We start from the raw sequence: 18,407 nt of genomic DNA, 5'->3' as shown, positions 1-18,407 counted from the left end.
AGTTTATTCAAATGGATTTGAACCTCCTTTCCTGTGCATGGACTGGAAAACAGTACTGTGGCACTATGAACAACCACATCCAACTCCTGCAACGTGGTTGAACATGCAAGCAGGCCCATCACATTCATTGCCAGCCTATAATTGTTTGGGGCACTGAGGGGGAAAAAAGCATATTAAGTCAACTATTTTGTTAGTCCCATAAACATACTCACAACCGATGGGAGATCTTGAAACATAAGTAAAAGATAAAGTTTCATCAAGCTTACTGTTTTCTGCAAAGGTCTTTGGCATTTTTCATTATGTGACTGAGACACCGGTGCAGAATAGGCAACTTCAAGTCTTTGGGGCTGCTGTGTTGCCCGGTGATGATTTTTTGGTATTTTTCCAGCAGCTCCTCCAGACTCATTCGGCAGAATGACATTGAAATTGCCTGCAGAAGCACAAGAGAACCGTCACATATGATCATAACCGGCCTATTTGAAGATTTGTGTCCATATTGTCTGCTGACATCGGTGAGAAATGCCAACAGAAAACATGTCACTGAGGTCGTTGTATAATCACATGTGACATAAGTTGCCACTGGAAAAGGGGAAGCCCCTTTGGTTGGATTTCTCACAACCAACTCATACACATAGTGCTGCTGTTGATTTTTCTTTTTGGACTGTACTTCCAGTGGCATCCAGGTAAACAATGTCTTCTTTGCATCGCTTGTGAAAAACTGCAATGGGTTTTTTTTCCGACCAAAGCTTAATGCCATTTGGATGCATCAACACCTTCTGCAGAACTTCATTTTCTCCATTTGCCCTTTTCTCAATCATTTTCTGCAGACTTAAAAGCTCATTGGAGTGTGGCCTTTGTGCTTGTCGGCAGCTCCACCTCGATGGTCCGAAGCACAGCAGGAGTTGGTACTCCATCCCTGCATCCGGAGTGCATCACATCCTCACTGATGCCTTGCAGTCACTCCAGATGTAGTTTGTACTCCCAACAACTTGTTTAATGATTGTCTGGATTCTGCATGCACCGGTCTTCGCTTTAGTTCTATGAAACTGTGGCAAATCTGCTCTCCTGTAAAATCCACATCAGCTTTTAGGGTGGCACTGTCTTGTATTGTCACCTTTACCTTTACTGGACAGTCACTAAAGCGGCAATATCCAGTGCAGGTGAAAAGTGGGCCAGTTCTTGAGGATCCTTTAATTTTTATGTTATGCCGCTTGAATCCAAAGCTGCAGTATGGCTGGACTGATTTGATCCCCTTTGAAATTACGTTTGTCCATTGCGGTCCTTGAAACTGTCTTCCAATTTGTGATTGTTGTAAAACCTCCCATTCCTTCTTCTCAATCCAAAAAAAAACAAGGGTTTGGAGGCAATGGCTTTTTGAAAAACCTACACTCCTCTTCCTCAGTTGTGTCGGATGTTGTTGTTGTTGTTGACTGGGAAAGCTTGTAGTGTTTTACTACATCCTGTAAGAAAGAAAAGGTTAGGGTTATATGTATGAATAACCATATATATATATATATATATATTTCATTGTGAATCCAAATCTGTATGTAGTGTTTTTCTGTTTAATTAAAATCACGAGTCTTGCATAAAATTTAAAACCATAATAGTTTATGTGACACTGGAAGATTCATAAATTATAATACCTCTTCAGGGAATGATGGAGATTTGGAATCAGGCAATGACAGGTGTCAACAGGGTTTCAAAATGATCGTCATCACTTACCAAGGCGGCCTGAATCAAAAAACGAATAGGTTCGTACTTGTAGCATTGCAAAAGTTAAACGACTGTTCCTCTACAACTTATTCACATTTTTTTAACTGGAGATTTTAGGCTTTCACCTAAGTTCTTTCTGTCTGCTATTATCTGCAAGATAATAGCATTAGAGACTCCACCATGGACAAATGAATACACTGAAAATGAGCTCCAATAATTGAGAAAGAGAACTTACTGGGGAGGTGGAGTCAACAACCCTCTGTAAGATCTCCATCTTTGTCTACAGTGATGTCCTGGTGGTAGGAAAAAAAAAGTCATATTGTTTAATAAATCAAACTATTGAGGCCAACGGAGGGCCCAGTTAGTGCTTAGGCAGGATCAAACCATTTTGTACAGATGCAGGAAGGTGATAAATCTACATTGGTGAATTTTGTGGCCCCCTGCTGGGGCCCTTGGAGTAGTCCAATCTTTTCATCCCTTCAGTTAAGATGTCTGCAGTGCAGTAGAATTACCTTCAAGTGTTCCAAGTATGCCTTTCTGATTTTTAGCCGATTTATGGAGGTGTTTGGAAGTTTAAGATCTTTGCAGATGTCTCCCCAAAATCCATTGGCCTGGTTAACACTGCACTCCTTGATGCACAAGCCATGTTGAGGTCGGCTTTCTGTGCTTGTTTTGATGTGAGTTATAGTTTTCACTGTTTTCCGTGACGACAATGAAAGACAAGATGTACAAGTTATTGGCATGACAGAATTTCAATAAATGTAGCATGAAAAACATATTCCAAAGTGAAAGGGAGTTTGGCCAGGAGTCATTAAAGTACTTGCCTTTCCAAATGTCGCAAACGTGACAAGGCTGGAAAAAACAATAAACAAGTCATTCAGAGTTATATAAACAGCATAAACCTATGAATGATTCCTTTTTATTGCAATTTGAAAACAGGTGAGAGACCATCATTTTCGATCAACAGATCCAAGTTTAAGAGTACTTTTCTCCAAATCCCTACAGTAATATTCTTTGATATTGCTTGTAGTAGTAAAGGAGTATGTCTAGTATTGCCCTGAAGTGGAATCAGGCATAAACCTATGAAGGATTCCTTTCTATTGCAATTTGAAAATAGACGAGAGGCTTTCATTTTGAAGGGTTTATTTTCACTGTTTTGTCCATACACTGATATTGCATTCTTTCCATCCATCCATCCATCCATCCATCCATCCAGTCAGTCGTCACTGTTCAATCAGTCACTATCATTGCTTTCCGTGCTTTTATTTTGAAGGGTGGGCTTTTATTTTTAAGGGTTTCCTCTCAGCGCTGAGGCCGTACACTTGGTTGTGTTTTACCGTAAATACGTCACCTAAATGGGCAGTTAAAATCAAGTGCGGGCTCACTTGACGGCAGTCCTCCGAGACTTTTCCAAATCCCCCCCCCCCTCCTTCCTGGGATTTACAGCCTGTCCTGGAGAACTTAAACGGACTGTCTCGTCTATTCTCTGCGTGAAAAGTGAGCGACCCCCTCCCTCTCGGGCTTGCCTCGCGGAGTCAGACATGACTGAAAGCAACGCTGTCGGTTTGCACTCGACCGTTAACGCCACCTTCTCGGTGCCGGGGCTCGACTGCGCGGCGGCGGCGACGACGACGACGATGACGACGGCGGCGGCCGGGGCCGGGGCCGCCCCCCCGCCGGCTACCCCGCTCAACAACGAGGACTACCTGTTCGTGGAGAGTTTACACCCGTGCACCGTCCTGCAGGGCCTGAACAGCCTGCGGCTCAACAACGCCTTCTGCGACGTGACCCTGTGCTGCGGCGGCCAGGAGTTCCCCTGTCACCGCATCGTGCTGGCCTCCTTCAGCTGCTACTTCCAGGTAAACGCACCTGCTCATTCTCAGGTGTGTCGGGAACTAATCACAGGTGGAGGGCAGCCATCATCATCATCATCATATTATTATTATTATTATCAGGAGTAGATTCCCCCATCGGACACAAGACAGGAGGAATCTGGCATTTAAGGGGCAGTTGCCTTGTGATTTTTGTCTGGAGGGAAAATAAAACGGCAACAAAAAATATTCTTCACCCCTGTTTTAAAAAAGCGACATCTAATCTGGAGAAAAATGTCACACAACTTTGTGATCTCATTGTAGAGCAGTTGTGTCAAATGCACTTCAGCTCAGGGGCCACACACTGCAATTTCAGCTTGACTGGGCCAGATGATAATGTAGGTGCAGTTACTATAGAAAATGACGTTTACTGATTTTCGGTATTAACCGTTTAGTTTTGTGAAACCACACACATTTACATCACGTATTCTCTGTGCCGCAACAAGAAAAGCTTAGGTTGTTATGGCACATTAGAATAGAATAGACTAGTATTTTGTGGCAAGAGGGACAATAGAGATCGATTCTATTCTGCAGTGCCATAAAAACCTTCAAAACTTTTCCATAGTTGGTGCATTATGCATGCATTTACAAACTTGCCCTGGTGGCAACTCAAGCAGGGTACACCCTGGACATGGTGTAAAGTACATTAGTAAACTATCAAGTTTGACAAAGTATTCCCTGTGGGGGATTACTCTCTGGCTTTGTTTTGGGGAATCGTTGTCATTGTTTTGTTTCTCATCCCTTTTTATACATCCAGTATGTTTTGAGATCATTTGCATCTGAATTTTCCATTGGTCTCTTCAGCAAAATAAGGGTTCAGTGTTGTTTTCTCCTGTGTTGTTCCTCTCGGGGGGCAACAAAGGGGAAACGGAGGGGGGGGGGGGGGGACTGTATCTGTGTGAATGGGTGAGCTGCCCCGCAGGACTACACAGGCACGTTAATGAGGAACATGCCATGTAGTTGTTCCATGAAGCTGACTCACTCTATGCAACCACAGTTAGCGCTGCTGGGACTTGGGTTTTGGCTTCGTAAAGTCAGAGTAGAGACAGACGCAGTGAGATTTCTGCAGGAAAGCTGGATCAGTAAGTTTGCATTCAGTCTGTGGGATTTGTAGGTCCATGTTCAACTGCGTTGTCATATTTTAATTGGCTTCTCGCGCCACATCTCCATAGGATTAACTGTTTTTATAGCGGGGCTTCCAGCCAATCCTCATACGTATGTATGAGTTTAAAGCAGCAGTTATCTAAGAGGAGTGGGACACATGGAGTGAGGACAACGTGCTACCTCCTGAATCGAGTCATGCCAGCGCTCAGGTGTTGTTTCCTTCTTCCTCAGGCGATGTTTTCCAATGACCTGATCGAATCGAAGCAAGAGCGTGTTGCCATCAATGGTGTTGAGCCTCAGATGGTTGGCATGCTGGTGAGCTACGCGTACACATCAGAAGTCTACATCTCTGAAGCCAACGTGCAGGTGAAGTAGCAAGGATATTTCCTTTTCTTTCCTTTTTTTTTTTTTTTCCTTATTTGGAAGATGCCTGTTCACTGAAAGCTGATTTAATTTCTGTTAAGGGCCTGCTGGCAGCAGCTAATCTGCTGGACGTGATGGCCGTTCGAGAGGCCTGCTGTCGTTTCATGGAGCGTCAGATGGATGAGATGAACTGTGTGGGGATTCACTGCTTTGCGGAGGCCCATTCGTGTAAGGAGCTGGAGCGACGCAGCATGGACTACATCCTTGAGCATTTCAGCACCGTGTGCCAGCAGGTGAGCTGTGGATGGAGACTTACTTTAGGAGCTGCAGAGCAGCAAAATAAGTGAAACCGAACACAGGAAGACGGAAACATTAGCTGTGGAAGTGTTGACTTATTATTGTAGCGGTTGTTTGATTTGTGTGCAAGGATTGAGGGGGGGGGGGGCTTAACGAAGATAATCTACCCTCACAGTCAGCAGTCAAGACCGGAGCGGCTGCTTTATAGATACTGTGTCTAAAATCACACTCCGATACTCTCTTATTTTTTGTTTCTCTTTCTGCGCAGGAGGAGTTCCTTTCCCTGTGTGTGGACAAACTTACAGAAATCATTGCCAGTGACCTCATCAATGTGTCCAAAGAAGAGATGGTCTTTGAGGCCGCCATGTTGTGGCTGAACAAGTGTCCGTCCCGCAAGCAGAGCTTTGGAAAGGTCAGATTCGATGCCTCGTATTGTGCACCACAGCCATTGATTCCTGTTGTACTGCGTTCTCTTTGTCAGCTTTGTGGTGGATGTATAGTTGTTGTTGCAGAAATTCCAGCAGGAGACATGTAGTCTACAGCATATTCCATAACGATCCCCGGGTTGAAGGTTTTTTTTAGTGCCGAACCTTCAACTCGGCAGCTGTTGGTCTTACAAATGCCCATAAATGAAGACATGAAAGCAGCGCTGCTTTATGAGCCAGTAGTCCTCTTGGGTGCAGACGTGTAAAAGGATCGTTCTTACTCGCTGGAGTTTATGGTTGTTTTTTTTCATCATTTTGTAGCGTGTTGAAGTTTAAAAATAATAAGTCTTTTTGTACAAGTAGTTTAAATGTGTTAGGCATAGTTTTGTGTACCTGTACTAAGAGAATTTGGTGAAAGTTACTCTGAAATCCTCAGTGCAATTTCCTGCAAGTCTGGATCAATAATGTATTCTGTCAGACAAAACATCTGTCATTTAAAGGTGCAATAAATGCATTTCATGGGAGAGCGTTTCTATTTTATTTGTTCACTAAAGGTCCTGGAGCACATTCGCCTGCCGCTCATCAGCCCTTACTACCTGCACGACGTGATCGAGTCCATGGACGTGGTGACGGAGAATCGGGCCTGCCAGAAGCTCATCTCCGAGGCCAAGGACTACCTGCTGCTGAAGGACCGCAGAGGAGAGCTGTACTGCCCCAGAGCGAGGCCCCGCAGGTCCACAGGTCAGCACAACCAGCGGCGTGTATTTTCATCATGTATGGCTGCACACGCCGTTGTCGCTGTTCATCTGTTAATTCATCATTTACTTTCTGGTTTTGATCCATTTTGGTGTGGGACTTTACTGGCTGGAGATCTCTTTCAGGAATATGTAAGATCTCAATATTTGACACTTATTTTCCATTTCTATTTTGTGTCGTGTGGTGTTTTCATGCTCATTTTGCCGGCTTCTGTGCATCTGTATGGTTTAGTTGACTAATTGATGCGTTATCAGAAAGCGACTTTCATGTTTTTTTTGAAAATTCATTCTTTCCTAATATTAAACTATTGGAAAGATGTATACAGTGTAATTATCTCATTCACATCATGCTATAGACCAGGAGATGACAACTTTGAACACTTTGACAATTCTGCTTACTAATTTGATAAAAAAAAGGGTTAGGGCAGAAGATCTATTTTTCTTTTTAATGGTGCCACATTTGTAAGGATCATGCATTTGTGGGATGAGCAGCAAAGCTGTCTTGTCAATGATGTCTTCTCTGCCAATGCCAAAGAGGTGATCCTACTATTGACTTATTTCTGAGTGGAGTGTGAGAGAACAAGACCCATTAGTAATTTAATCACCAGGAGCCTTCGTAACCGGACTCCCTCCCCAGTCTGCCGTTCATCCCACAAATGCATGTTCCCTACAAATACAAATTACAAATGTATCTACTTTCTGTGCGAAATGTATCAATGGGACTGTATTGTTTAACTACTGCTGGTGTTAATGCATGATTATTAAGAATTCTCAGCATGACTCCATAGGCCAAGATGCTTACCACCATTTGTCTGTGTTATTTCCCGCTCCCTTCGTCATGGCAACAGGGACGGCTGAAGTGATAGTGACGGTCGGAGGAGAGGACGACAAGGTGGTGCTGCGCAGCGTTGAGAGCTTCGATCCCGCGACCAGTCAGTGGAAGAATCTGGCCTGTCTGCCGTTCGCCGTGAGCAAACACGGGCTGGTCGTGTCAGGTGAGCTTCAGTCATGGGTCTCGATAGCCTGCGTTAGACTTCCTTTTATAATGGACACTTACAAACTAGATTTCTTTTTTTCCTGTTTAGACTCGACAATGTATTTGGCCGGAGGGGAGTTTCCCGACGGCTCAGCCAGCAGAGAGATGTGGCGTTACGACCCCTGTTTCGATTCCTGGATGGAGATGGCTCCCATGAATGTAGCTCGCTCTGAGTTGGGTAAGATGGTTATATTTATCCTTTAGCCTGTAAAGAATTCTACTTTATGAGCAAAACAAAAAAAAAAAAATCACCTTAAATGGACCACATTTTGGAGTTCAGGATAAATGATTGTTGATATTTTCCTTCCCCTTCTCCTCCTAGGCCTGGTGATGCTGGACGGATTTGTGTATGCAGTAGGAGGCTGGGAAGGACGCTCGCGTCTTGACTTGGTGGAGTGCTACAACCCTCAGACCAACTCCTGGGAGTTTACAGAGTCTGTGAAGATGGCAGTCACAAGTCCTGCTGTGGTGGCCCTGGACGGTCTGCTCTATGTTACTGGTAGGAATAGAAGTTTATACATGTCGCGGCCCCTCGGGATTCATTTAACGGGACGACACGCCATGTCATGATCACTGCCCTCCTTTTTATAGGCAGTGGCACATGGATTTCACATCAGGAATGTGCAAATCTGCAGCATATGTGTGATGTTGGCTCGTCAATATGAACCAATATCTTTCATAAAGTTTTTCAGCACCTTATTGAATATATACCACCAAGAATGAAGAACGCTTGGACTGTAAACAGGTGTCCACCATGCCACTAAAATTGTATAGCTAATGTTTGGCGTGTGTGTTTCAATATAAAATGATTTCCCCTGACCTTCTTGCATACCCATGCAGGCATTTTATTTATTTTTTTAAGTTTTTAAATCCACTTGATTACTAATGGACTGCCTTCAGTTTATCACAAGTTAAAATGCTCTTCCCGACGTGCACATTTTTCCACGTCCTGCAGGTGGCGCAGTTTTGGAGGATGGTGACGGCACCGACGTCGCACAAGTATACAACCCTAAAACCTCAATGTGGACGGAGATCGCTCCCATGCAGATCGCTCGCTCTGGTTCGGCTGCTTGTACACTCAAAGGAAAAATCTATGTTATTGGTAAGACGAGCTGAGCAGCTCACATTCTCAAGTGGAGCTCTTTTTCTTCACACGTTCGGAGTGACGACTTTTAAACCCACTTGCTATTTCTCAGGTGGATGGCATGCTTCGATAGAGAACACCGATAAGGTGGAGTGTTACAATCCCAAAACCAACAAGTGGACTATGTGTGCCCCCATGAAAGAGAGACGCTACAGGCCCGGAGCTGCTGTAGTGGATGGAAAGATCTACGTGTTGGGAGGAGAGGAGGGCTGGGACAGGTGAGCAGCAGACCAGAAAAGGGTCTAATGTCAGCAGGAGATGCTTTGAGAGGACACTTGATTCAATGTAGTGAAGCAGCTTAGAGCTTTATCCAATTGAAGCAAAGTTTCAATGTAATTCTGATTGACATGGATTGAAAACCCATTTGCTCTTAAAGTTAAAAACCACAGCTTGATGTCATGATGAAACGTGCAAATCAATTTTCCGCAACAGGTATCACGACACTATCGAGAGATACTGTGACGAAACGGACACGTGGGAGATTGTCGGGGAGATGCCCACCAGTCGCAGCTGGCTCAGCTGTGTGTCGCTGCACCTCAGGAAGGACACCCCAACAAGCGACTGCTGTCCTGAAACGACGAACGACAACTAAAGTGTGCCGTTGAACAGGGGAAGTCTTTTCAACGCTTACTCGTTCGCTGCCACTTTTGCAGCAGCGCGCCACAGACCTCAGAGGTGTGGGGCACCAGCGACCTGAGAGGCCACGCCTTGGCAGGCACTAGGCGGACGGCCGTCTGGGCTGTTACAGCTAAATTAAGTGTAATTGGTTCTTATGGGTGACGACTGGTGGGATAAGACTCACTGGGTGCGGCTCGTCCCGTTGATGTGGCAGTTACTCCAGTTACTGTGATTCACGACCAAGTCGGCAATTGCGACTCGTTCTGTTCAATGTGAACGTGTTTAGGGTGTCGTTTGTGTGTTGAAGCACATCAGGCTGACAATGCTTGCAGCCATTATGGTGTCTTTTTTTAATATTGTCATGTGATGTATTTATTGGGGGTTGGTGAGCTATGAAAATCACAATTTTGGGAAAATTGGAAATGATTTTGTGGTATTAAGAAGGGCCAAAAACTTTAGTCCTGTAATATTTTTTTGAAGGTTACCTGTGAGAAAGATTGGGCACATGTGAGCTCTGTTTTGTAATTAATATTTGTATGTTCAAACAATTGTCTTTACTACCTGTAATATGTGGAGTTTATTAAAGAAGTTCAATTATCAACACTGAACTCCTGTTTGGTTTTTGTTATCATGCCAACAACGTACGAGAAGCCTGTTTTAATATATAATTTCATATTTACATAAGCTTTTTTACAACTTGTTTTTTTTGTGTGTTTAAAATGCGTTATATTTTGCCTCTGTGCGACTTGAAGCGTTTTGGCGCCCCACAGTGGAGACTTGGAGACCAACCCCATACTTTGAGAGACACTGATTTAAGGTATATGTTGTTTCGTTGTGTGGTTCCGGTGACGTATGTCTCGTTACAGGTGGAAACATTCACAACAAATATTTTTTTTACAATCATACACGCTTAAACTTCATGTATGCAGGGTTGTTTTCTCATGTTTTAGTAAAGGACGGCTTCATCTTGCTCCCTGATCTTTGGTCAGCTGCGCGCCGCATTGCATGCTGGTTATGACGTCAGCCAGCCGCCATAGTTGTCTTTCTGTGCCGGCTGAAGGAGAGGGTCACGAATCATGAGAGGAATCCGGCCTCTGAGCAATATCTCCGTGAGTTTTTCTACTTTTTCGAGTTCATGTGAACGCTGTCACGCACTCCACGTAAAACTCTGCGTGTCCCAACATCAAGACGTGCACCCACGGCTCGCAGTTAGCCCACTGGCTAGTTAGCTCGCGATGTGAGCGGCTAATGCGGGAACGCCGAACGTGTGGCTCGTTTATACTGTTTCGCTTCCGAGTCTCATCCGATCATTCACTTCAACCAAAACCAATAAAATCGCATTGACCCGTTCAGTAAAACGGCTTGTCTCTGTCGCTTGTTGTTACGTGTTTATTGATGCTCCTCTGACAGTAACCTGAAGGTCATCCCTGAACCTATGAGATATCTTGATTCAGCTTTGAATAAACTACTAAGTCCCGTCTTATGGTACTCTTGATATGGGAAAACGGATAATATTGCTTATACGCGGTCCCAGTAACCTCGGGTGTTTGTTGACAGGTTATGTGCAGGTCCTGGCCTCCCTGGACTAAATTTGTCTGGGTCATTTCAGGTCATCCAACTGTCTTCTTGCAGAAACTCTCACTCACTGTCACCCAGATTACACAGCTCGAGATAGTCATATATCTGATTGCGGCCTGTGGATTAAAATCAAGTGGATGTTATAATTTATATAGGACTATTCTATTATTTCATATTTATATTCAGTTAAAGCAGTTCTATTCTACCCAGGAGATGAGATATGTCTACTACCATAACGCGAGAATCTCCAAAATTTGAATCAATAAAGTACACTCTTTTAAGTCATCCAAAAGAATTTGAATAAATACCCCCCAAAGAAATGCAGTGGTGAGTTTCATGTAGTCCTACCTTAATCAGAAAGTGATCTTTCAACTTTTAGAAGCCACAGGAGGTTTAAACCATACTGTTATTGGTGAGTTAATCGTTGGAGGCGGAAAAGCAGAATTGTATAATTACTGTTGGGGTTGTTTGACAATTTGATAAAATGGAACTATATGTAAAGTATCAGAGTATTAAATGTAATTATTATTGTATGTCAAAGTCAACTTTTCTGTATTTATTACTGTTATGAATCTGATCACCAATGTATTGGTGCTACATCCATCAAACTAAAGGACTGTTTTGTTGTTTGAAATATGTTCTCTTAAGCCAGCTGGCGTCTGCATTATGTATAACATACTTCTTTAACCAGTTACACGACTGATTGTTTATACAACATAAATGTGGTGCACTTTTATGAAGGCAACTTTTAAAATTCAGTCTGACTGTGGAGACATCATCTTGTTGTTAATTACAAAAACAAATACATGTTAGTGCCAACTTCTGAGGATTCTTGTATTTTACATGCTGCCATACAGAAACGCTGCTATGCCACTACCAGAAGGATCGAACCACTGACCGAGCCCCTCGGCGGCAGGACACCTGCTACAGCTGCACCTCTCACCGCCCAAAATGTCCAGGTAGGCTTTTTAACGGCTTAAAATAAAATCGTGGGTCTGTTGTGTTACCAGAAATTCATGAAAAGCATGTACATTTTCAGGAAAATGTCAGGTTTGCTATTTTTAATCCATATTTATTTGTTAAAAGTAGAACTTCTCACCTCCAACAACATTTTCCCGGTGTTGCTTCAGGTGTCCAAGCTTCCAAACGGTCTGGTTGTGGCATCGCTGGAGAACAACTCCCCGCTGTCGAGTGTCGGCGTGTTTGTGAAAGCAGGCAGTCGCTATGAGACGATGGAAAACCAGGGTGTCACCCATGTGTTACGACTGGCAGCGAACCTGGTAATTTGTGACGCGCAGACGCCTTCAGGGAATCGACGAACTGTGTACGCCGAATTAAATATAGTCACGGCGATCCTCCTAAATCATTCTTCGAGTGACAGACTGCCACACGGACGCCATCTGACAATCTAGAAGAAGCGATACTACGGTTTTCATTTCAAGCGGCACTCTCACCCTCAGCATCTCTGCTTACACTTCTTCACGCAATCTAATTTTTTTTGTGTGTGTGTGTGTGTGTTTTTAGACTACAAAGGGTGCGTCTGCCTTCAAGATCTGTCGCAGTCTGGAAGCAGTGGGGGGCAGCTTGAGGTCAGAGACTTTCTGCACACATGCACATTCAGAGATGGTGCTTTTATTCTTGTGAATAAATTCCAGTGGAAGCCTAGCACCACCACAAGGAATCAACTTTGTTATGGTTTGTTTTTCATCCAGCGTGACTTCAACACGAGAGGCCATGATCTACCGTGCAGACTGTTTGAGGAAAGACGTGTAAGTTATGAACAGTTCTGCCTCGTGCCTAATTATATTGGCTATATGTGGTGGTTTGGATGCTTTAGTGACTCCTCGCTGCCCTGTTTGCATTCAGAGATTCATTATTGGAGTTTCTGGTCAATGTGACCACCACTCAGGAGTTCCGGCCATGGGAGTTACAGGAGCTGACGGCCAGAGTGAAGATTGACAAGGTCCTGGCTGAGCAGTGTCCTCAGATATGTGAGTAACTAAGAGAAGAAACTGTACACTTCTTATCGGGAAAAGCAGATTTTGAGATCTCATAAGCCAGAGCAGGCAGCCACAGGAATTGTAAGATATGTTTTGCTTGTAAGTGCTTTCTGCTCATTGATTCTTCCTCACTATTTAAGCCCCTCTGCCCCGAAATTTAAACTTTGGGCACCAAGAGTGCTGAATCTCAGTGGCACAGATGCATTAAAAGCAGTAATTCGACATCGATCGTTATTCCCCAGGCTGATAAAAAGCACTGAGGTCAGTCTCCTCAACGAGAAAAGGCTTTTAAAAACGGCTAAATATTGGCTGCGTCAGGCACTGTTTGCTCCAAAGTGCTCTTTCGTGAGCAGCAGGAAGATGCCGCACACCTGTAAAAGTGGATGTAGCTTTGACGGTGGATTCCAATGCAAGATACACTCATGTTCTCATAGAATTCTTAAGTTTTGCCAAAAAAACAGAAATGAATGATTAACCAGAGGCAGCTACATGATCAATCTGATCTATAGCTTTGAAATAATGTCCTATAATGCTTAAATTGTATTTGGTGGTAATCAAATGCAACTGATAATCAGCAGATGCTGATCAGCAGTATCATAAATATAGCATTCAATTATTTTAAGTGTTAATTTCAACTCAATTTTGTGTTTCCCTGCAGCTGTAATCGAGACATTGCATGAGGCAGCATACAAAAATGGCCTGTCCAACTCTCTATACTGCCCTGGCTACATGGTTGGTCGTGTTTCCTCTGAGCAGGTATGGCTGCGTGTGTGAGTGTTTTGTTTTATTTGTTTTTGTTAATTATTTTATTGCCTAATCTAAACAGACACGTTGACTGCAGGTATCATGTTGTCGCTCTGAGAAAGGGAATGCTGTATGTGCACTTGATCCACCCTTTCAGGAGCACTGTCCGTCTCTCTGTCTCTCACACACTCCTTCTCTTGTAGCTGCATTCATTTGTTGAGGACACTTTCACCAGCAGCAGAATGGCTCTCGTCGGCCTCGGTGAGTGTTATTGACTCTCGATCACTTTGTCACAGCTGCTCTTTTCTTTTTTTTTTTTTTTTGCTTATCAAGGCTCCAGTTTCCTAATAGACACCAAGTCACATTCAAGCCTCACAGCTATCTTGGGGTGTGTGTGTACGTGTGCACACGCGCTCATGTATCAGTTTTCACTTGGTTGAAGTGCCTTTAGGCCTCAAGCCAAATACTTGGCGGTAGTGAGTCAGTGCTTGCATGTGCTGGCAGGTGCAGCTTCTACTATTTGAAGCCAGGTTGTGTGAGGTTCTTATCATTGCTTAATGGAAACTAATAAAACAGCGCCGCCTTAAAGAAGGCATGTTTAAAAAAAAAAAAAAAAAAAAAAAAAAGGCAGTGCCTACTTCATATAATATGTTCTATATCAGTAAAATAATCATACATCCCTCTCTGAAAGGCCTGGAGCCGTCCTATTAATCTATCGTTTTCCTACATGCAGGTGTAAAACACTCCGTCCTGAGGCAAGTGGCCGAGGAGCTCCTGAGTGCCCGCAGCGGCTCCGGGGCTCCCGTGGCTAAATCTCTGTACCGTGGAGGTAAAAGTCAATTTCATCAAAGCGGCGTCGGACCCCTCTAACAATTGCTCTCTGGTCATGGTGATATTCCGTGTGAAGGTGAGCTGCGACTGCACAACAACGACGACCTGGTGCACGCGTTGATTGCCAGCGAGGGCGGCGTGGCGGGCACCGCTGAGGCGAATGCCTTCACCGTGCTGCAAAGGATTCTGGGAGCGGGTCCTCATGTAAAGAGAGGCTCCAGCCTGACCAGCAAACTAAACCAGGGTATTGCCAAAGCTACCACAAAGCCGTTTGATGTAAGTTACAGAGAAAGAAGGTGGCCTCAGCTTTTTATGTCATGACGTAACACAATGGTATTTAGTCTTATACTGAGTACCATATTTTCTGCCCTATAAGGCGCACCTACATTGATTGACACAATTTAATCTTCATTCATATATAAGGCGCACCGCTCTATAAGGCGCATGGAATAGACCAGTGATCAGCAACCTTTACAGCTCAAAGCCATTAGGTTACATTTTCCACTGATTCTAACACCCAGAGAGGTGCACACACTTTATTTTTATAGTCCTACCTGCAGCCTATGCCAGGAGGACACTACACACAAAACCTTATTCACTACTGGTTGACAACTTACAACTACCGGTAATAATAATAATAATAATAAACTAAACTACATGAACTAAGCAACAAAAACACAACACAACACAATTATTACCGACACCACAAACCAAATATAACCCCCAATAATTGCATTTAAAACATCACAAACAGCTGCAATGAATTATGGGAGTTTCTATCGGCTGCACTGAGGAGCTCAGGTTGAATTTGTCGCTGCAAGGCATGATGTCCCATCATGCCTTGCAGCGACAAATTCATGTTTTGTGTTGTTGGAGGTTATTGTGGGTCGTTGTTGGGCTTGGTGTTGTGTTGATTGTGTTTATGTGTTTTTGTTCCCCAGTTTAGGGAGTAATTATTTCATCTAGTTTATTTTGGTTTGTTAGAATGTTGGTGTGCAACCATGAGTGATTAAGGTGTTGTGTGGAGTGTGGTCCGCTCTGAAGATCCGGTTGCGAAGTTAGAGTTGTCAAAATAAAAGCTTCTGGTTGTTCAGCTGTCAAATAGCAGTCTCAAGTAGAACAATCGTCCATATATAAGGCGCACCGGGCTATAAGGCGCACTGGCAGCTTTTGAGAAAATTTGAGGTATTTAGGTGCGCCTTATAGGGCGGAAAATACGGTAGTAATATATTGTATTTCATTATTTCTTATATTATATTATAGTAATTAGCCTTTAGAGTCATTCAACTTTGCCCAGCTTAACGTTTTCCATGACAGGTGGAGGGAAATCCTGGTCTTCACTGCCAATATCTGGGTTAGTATATATATATTGCTGCCTCTCTTTCAGGCCACTGCCTTCAATGCCTCGTACTCCGACTCTGGCCTGTTTGGCGTCTACGCCATCGCACAAGCCGACTCTGCAGGAGAGGTGCTTACCAGTGTTTGACCATACAGTTTGCAAAACGAGCCGAAACACCAGAATCTTTTATAACACTGGCGTCATCCATGGTGCCTTCCTCTACAGGTGATCAAAGCTGCCATTGCTCAAGTGAAAGGTGTGGCAGAGGGCAGTGTCTCAGAGGCTGAAATCCTCAACGCAAAGTGAGTAACTGACTGACTAGCTAACTAACCAGCGACAGCCGACGGATGAGCTGTCGTTGACTCTGGACGGTGTTTGTCGTTTCTTCGCAGGAACCAAGTGAAAGCAGAGTACCTGATGTCACTGGAGACCACCGAAGGCCTGCTGGAGGAGCTCGGCGCTCAGGCTCTGGCCACCGCAGCGTACCAGGCCCCCGAAGCCGTCGCCCAGGCGATAGATGCTGTCACCCAGGGCGACGTGGTCAATGTGAGTATTGTCATGGCTCTTATGTGACTGACCATGAAGGGGAGAAAAAAAAGAAGAAGAACAAAAATAATGTTAAATAAATGAAAATGCACCTGCTATTTGTTTAAATTGCCTCACATCAACCGACGTTGCAGAACCGTTTTCAATCTTTTCATTTGCAATGCCTGTTACCTCTTTTGACTTCACATCCGTCGTCGTGGCAACTGTACTGTAATGGAGCTGTGAAAAAAAGCGGCAAATATCCCCCACCTCTGTGTGTGATTCTTTCACTTTAGTCTTGTTTTTTTTTTTTTTTTTCTTCCCCGTTAATCGTGGAGCAAAAGTGTGTGGTTATAGCCAGTCACAGCTCTTCTCTGCTGGAGAAACAAATCTGTGTATTTCAGTGTGGGCGGTGGACCGAAGGAACAGGATAGTAGATCAGCTAAAAGAACATTTATATATTTATTGTGTCACCAGTTGAATATTGTTATTATAGTGTATATAATTTAGGATTCCAATATATTTTGGACAAAAATTTGAAATGCATGTTGGTTTAAAATGGTTGTTTATTCATATCTGTGTCCGATTACCATTTATCACTTTTGATTTTCTTTTGGGTCATTCAAATAAGGAATGAATGTTGTAGTAAGAAGTAGCCGTTGTGTATCCGAGGATTGAAAACGCTGGAAAAAAGTTTGCCTTACATTTGTGTTCTTTCATGTGTGATTTGATTTTCAAAAGCGAGTCGGTAAGAATTGGTTAAATTATAAGTAACACAAAGGAGCTCGGTAATGACTGAGCGTCTCTGGCTTCTCTTTACAGGCTGCGAAAAGATTTGTGGCTGGCAAGAAGACCATGGCATCAAGTGGACATCTCATCAATACGCCATTTGTGGACGAAGTATGAACATAACGCATAAGAACAGCTGATTTTACCTCGTCTCTGCTGCGCTTGGTGGTTTAAAAAAAAGAGAGAGAGAAAGAAGACAAGCGGACCTCAGAGCCTCCTGCAGCTTTTACAAGTCACCCAATCATTTGTAGTCTGTCCTGCAGTTTGTGTAAACAACAACACAATGCAGTCTGTCCTGTGCGTTTGTTTTGACAGCTCCACTGTATATCTATGTAAATTAAAATACGAATAAAACAGCTTATTGCCGCTTGAGTTTTGAATTCCACACAGAGCTCAGTGTAAAGTGTGTTTTTATGGGTTTTAAAAAAGAAAAGCTTCACTTCTCTGAATGGCTACATGCACATAAAACTGTTTTCTTGTGGAAGTGAAGTCTATACAAGCATGGTAGTTGAGAGCTTTTATTTCATCTAAGAGTGCATTTTTAACACCAACAAGTATTGTATCTTCCTTCAACCAGTAGGGGGAACCAAAACCACAAAAATTACTTTGTGAGAGAACGTTGCCTTCCATCCAGAGCTGGTTATTTCATATCTGTGCTGCCAATACACTGAACAGTTGTAGATCATTCACTGAAAACCAGCAACATGTACATAATGAATCCAATAAAAACTCCCCATATGTGTTTGTCCATGTTGTTTTTGTGTTACAAGTACAAGATTATTGCCACCTGCATTACTGTAGCTGCATGTTGGCAACCTTCGTGTGAATCTTGTGTTTTAATGTGGTACAAAGTTGACCCCACCAAAAAATAAATCTGAGAATGGGGCTTAGTTCCTCTTAATCAGTGCATAACTTTATTGAGTGTTACTGCCCTACAAAACAGTTTGTCATGTAATGAAATGGACACAGAATTTTAACAATACACGGGCAGTTATGTGCATTGCTAATATTAAAACAATTTTTCATATAAAGATAAAGGCATCACTCAGGTGGTCTATCTGAGAGATCTTTTACTGCAAATGACCCAACTTGTCAGCCAGTTCATTTTTCTTTTCGCTCTGTGCACTTTTGCTTTTATTCCAGGGCATTTTATTCACATTCATTTTAATTGGTGGTTTTATGGGCTGCAGATTTTACTTTGGCATCTGCTAATTTAGTGATTTATTTATTTCACATGTTTTTGGTCTCATTTAATCCGTTTTGTATTTCACTGTG

At 43.3% G+C, this 18,407-nt stretch overlaps 2 protein-coding genes across 3 annotated transcripts; both read left to right on the top strand.

The window, feature by feature from the left end:
• The first annotated feature begins 3,157 nt into the window (after positions 1–3,157).
• Positions 3,158–9,934, top strand: LOC308140953 (kelch-like protein 24). 2 transcript variants are annotated; one of them, XM_080510932.1, is made up of 11 exons: positions 3,158–3,572; positions 4,920–5,054; positions 5,153–5,344; positions 5,617–5,760; positions 6,328–6,514; positions 7,377–7,523; positions 7,614–7,742; positions 7,887–8,063; positions 8,520–8,666; positions 8,761–8,926; positions 9,141–9,934. In XM_080510932.1, the coding sequence occupies exons 1-11, from the start codon at positions 3,255–3,257 to the stop codon at positions 9,298–9,300; spliced, it is 1,902 nt and encodes a 633-aa protein (XP_080367058.1). In that variant the 5' UTR covers positions 3,158–3,254; the 3' UTR covers positions 9,301–9,934. The 2 variants fall into 2 exon arrangements, with proteins under 2 accessions (XP_080367058.1, XP_080367057.1); XM_080510931.1 differs by having other exon boundaries at positions 7,377–7,742.
• Positions 9,935–10,323: 389 nt separating this feature from the next.
• On the top strand, positions 10,324–18,218 carry uqcrc2a (ubiquinol-cytochrome c reductase core protein 2a). The gene is made up of 14 exons (XM_080511171.1): positions 10,324–10,435; positions 11,762–11,863; positions 12,035–12,184; positions 12,429–12,493; positions 12,617–12,673; positions 12,771–12,895; positions 13,563–13,660; positions 13,852–13,909; positions 14,382–14,477; positions 14,556–14,755; positions 15,867–15,947; positions 16,044–16,120; positions 16,211–16,364; positions 17,166–18,218. Exons 1-14 carry the CDS (start codon positions 10,403–10,405, stop codon positions 17,247–17,249), a joined length of 1,380 nt encoding a protein of 459 aa, XP_080367297.1. The 5' UTR covers positions 10,324–10,402; the 3' UTR covers positions 17,250–18,218.
• Positions 18,219–18,407: the final 189 nt, after the last annotated feature.

Source organism: Blennius ocellaris, assembly GCF_963422515.1.
Source record: "Blennius ocellaris genome assembly, chromosome: 16".
In the NCBI taxonomy this organism is placed as follows: Eukaryota; Metazoa; Chordata; class Actinopteri; order Blenniiformes; family Blenniidae; genus Blennius; species Blennius ocellaris.
The sequence above is the reverse complement of the archived record's forward strand: the minus strand, read 5'-3'. Positions and strand labels throughout refer to the sequence as shown.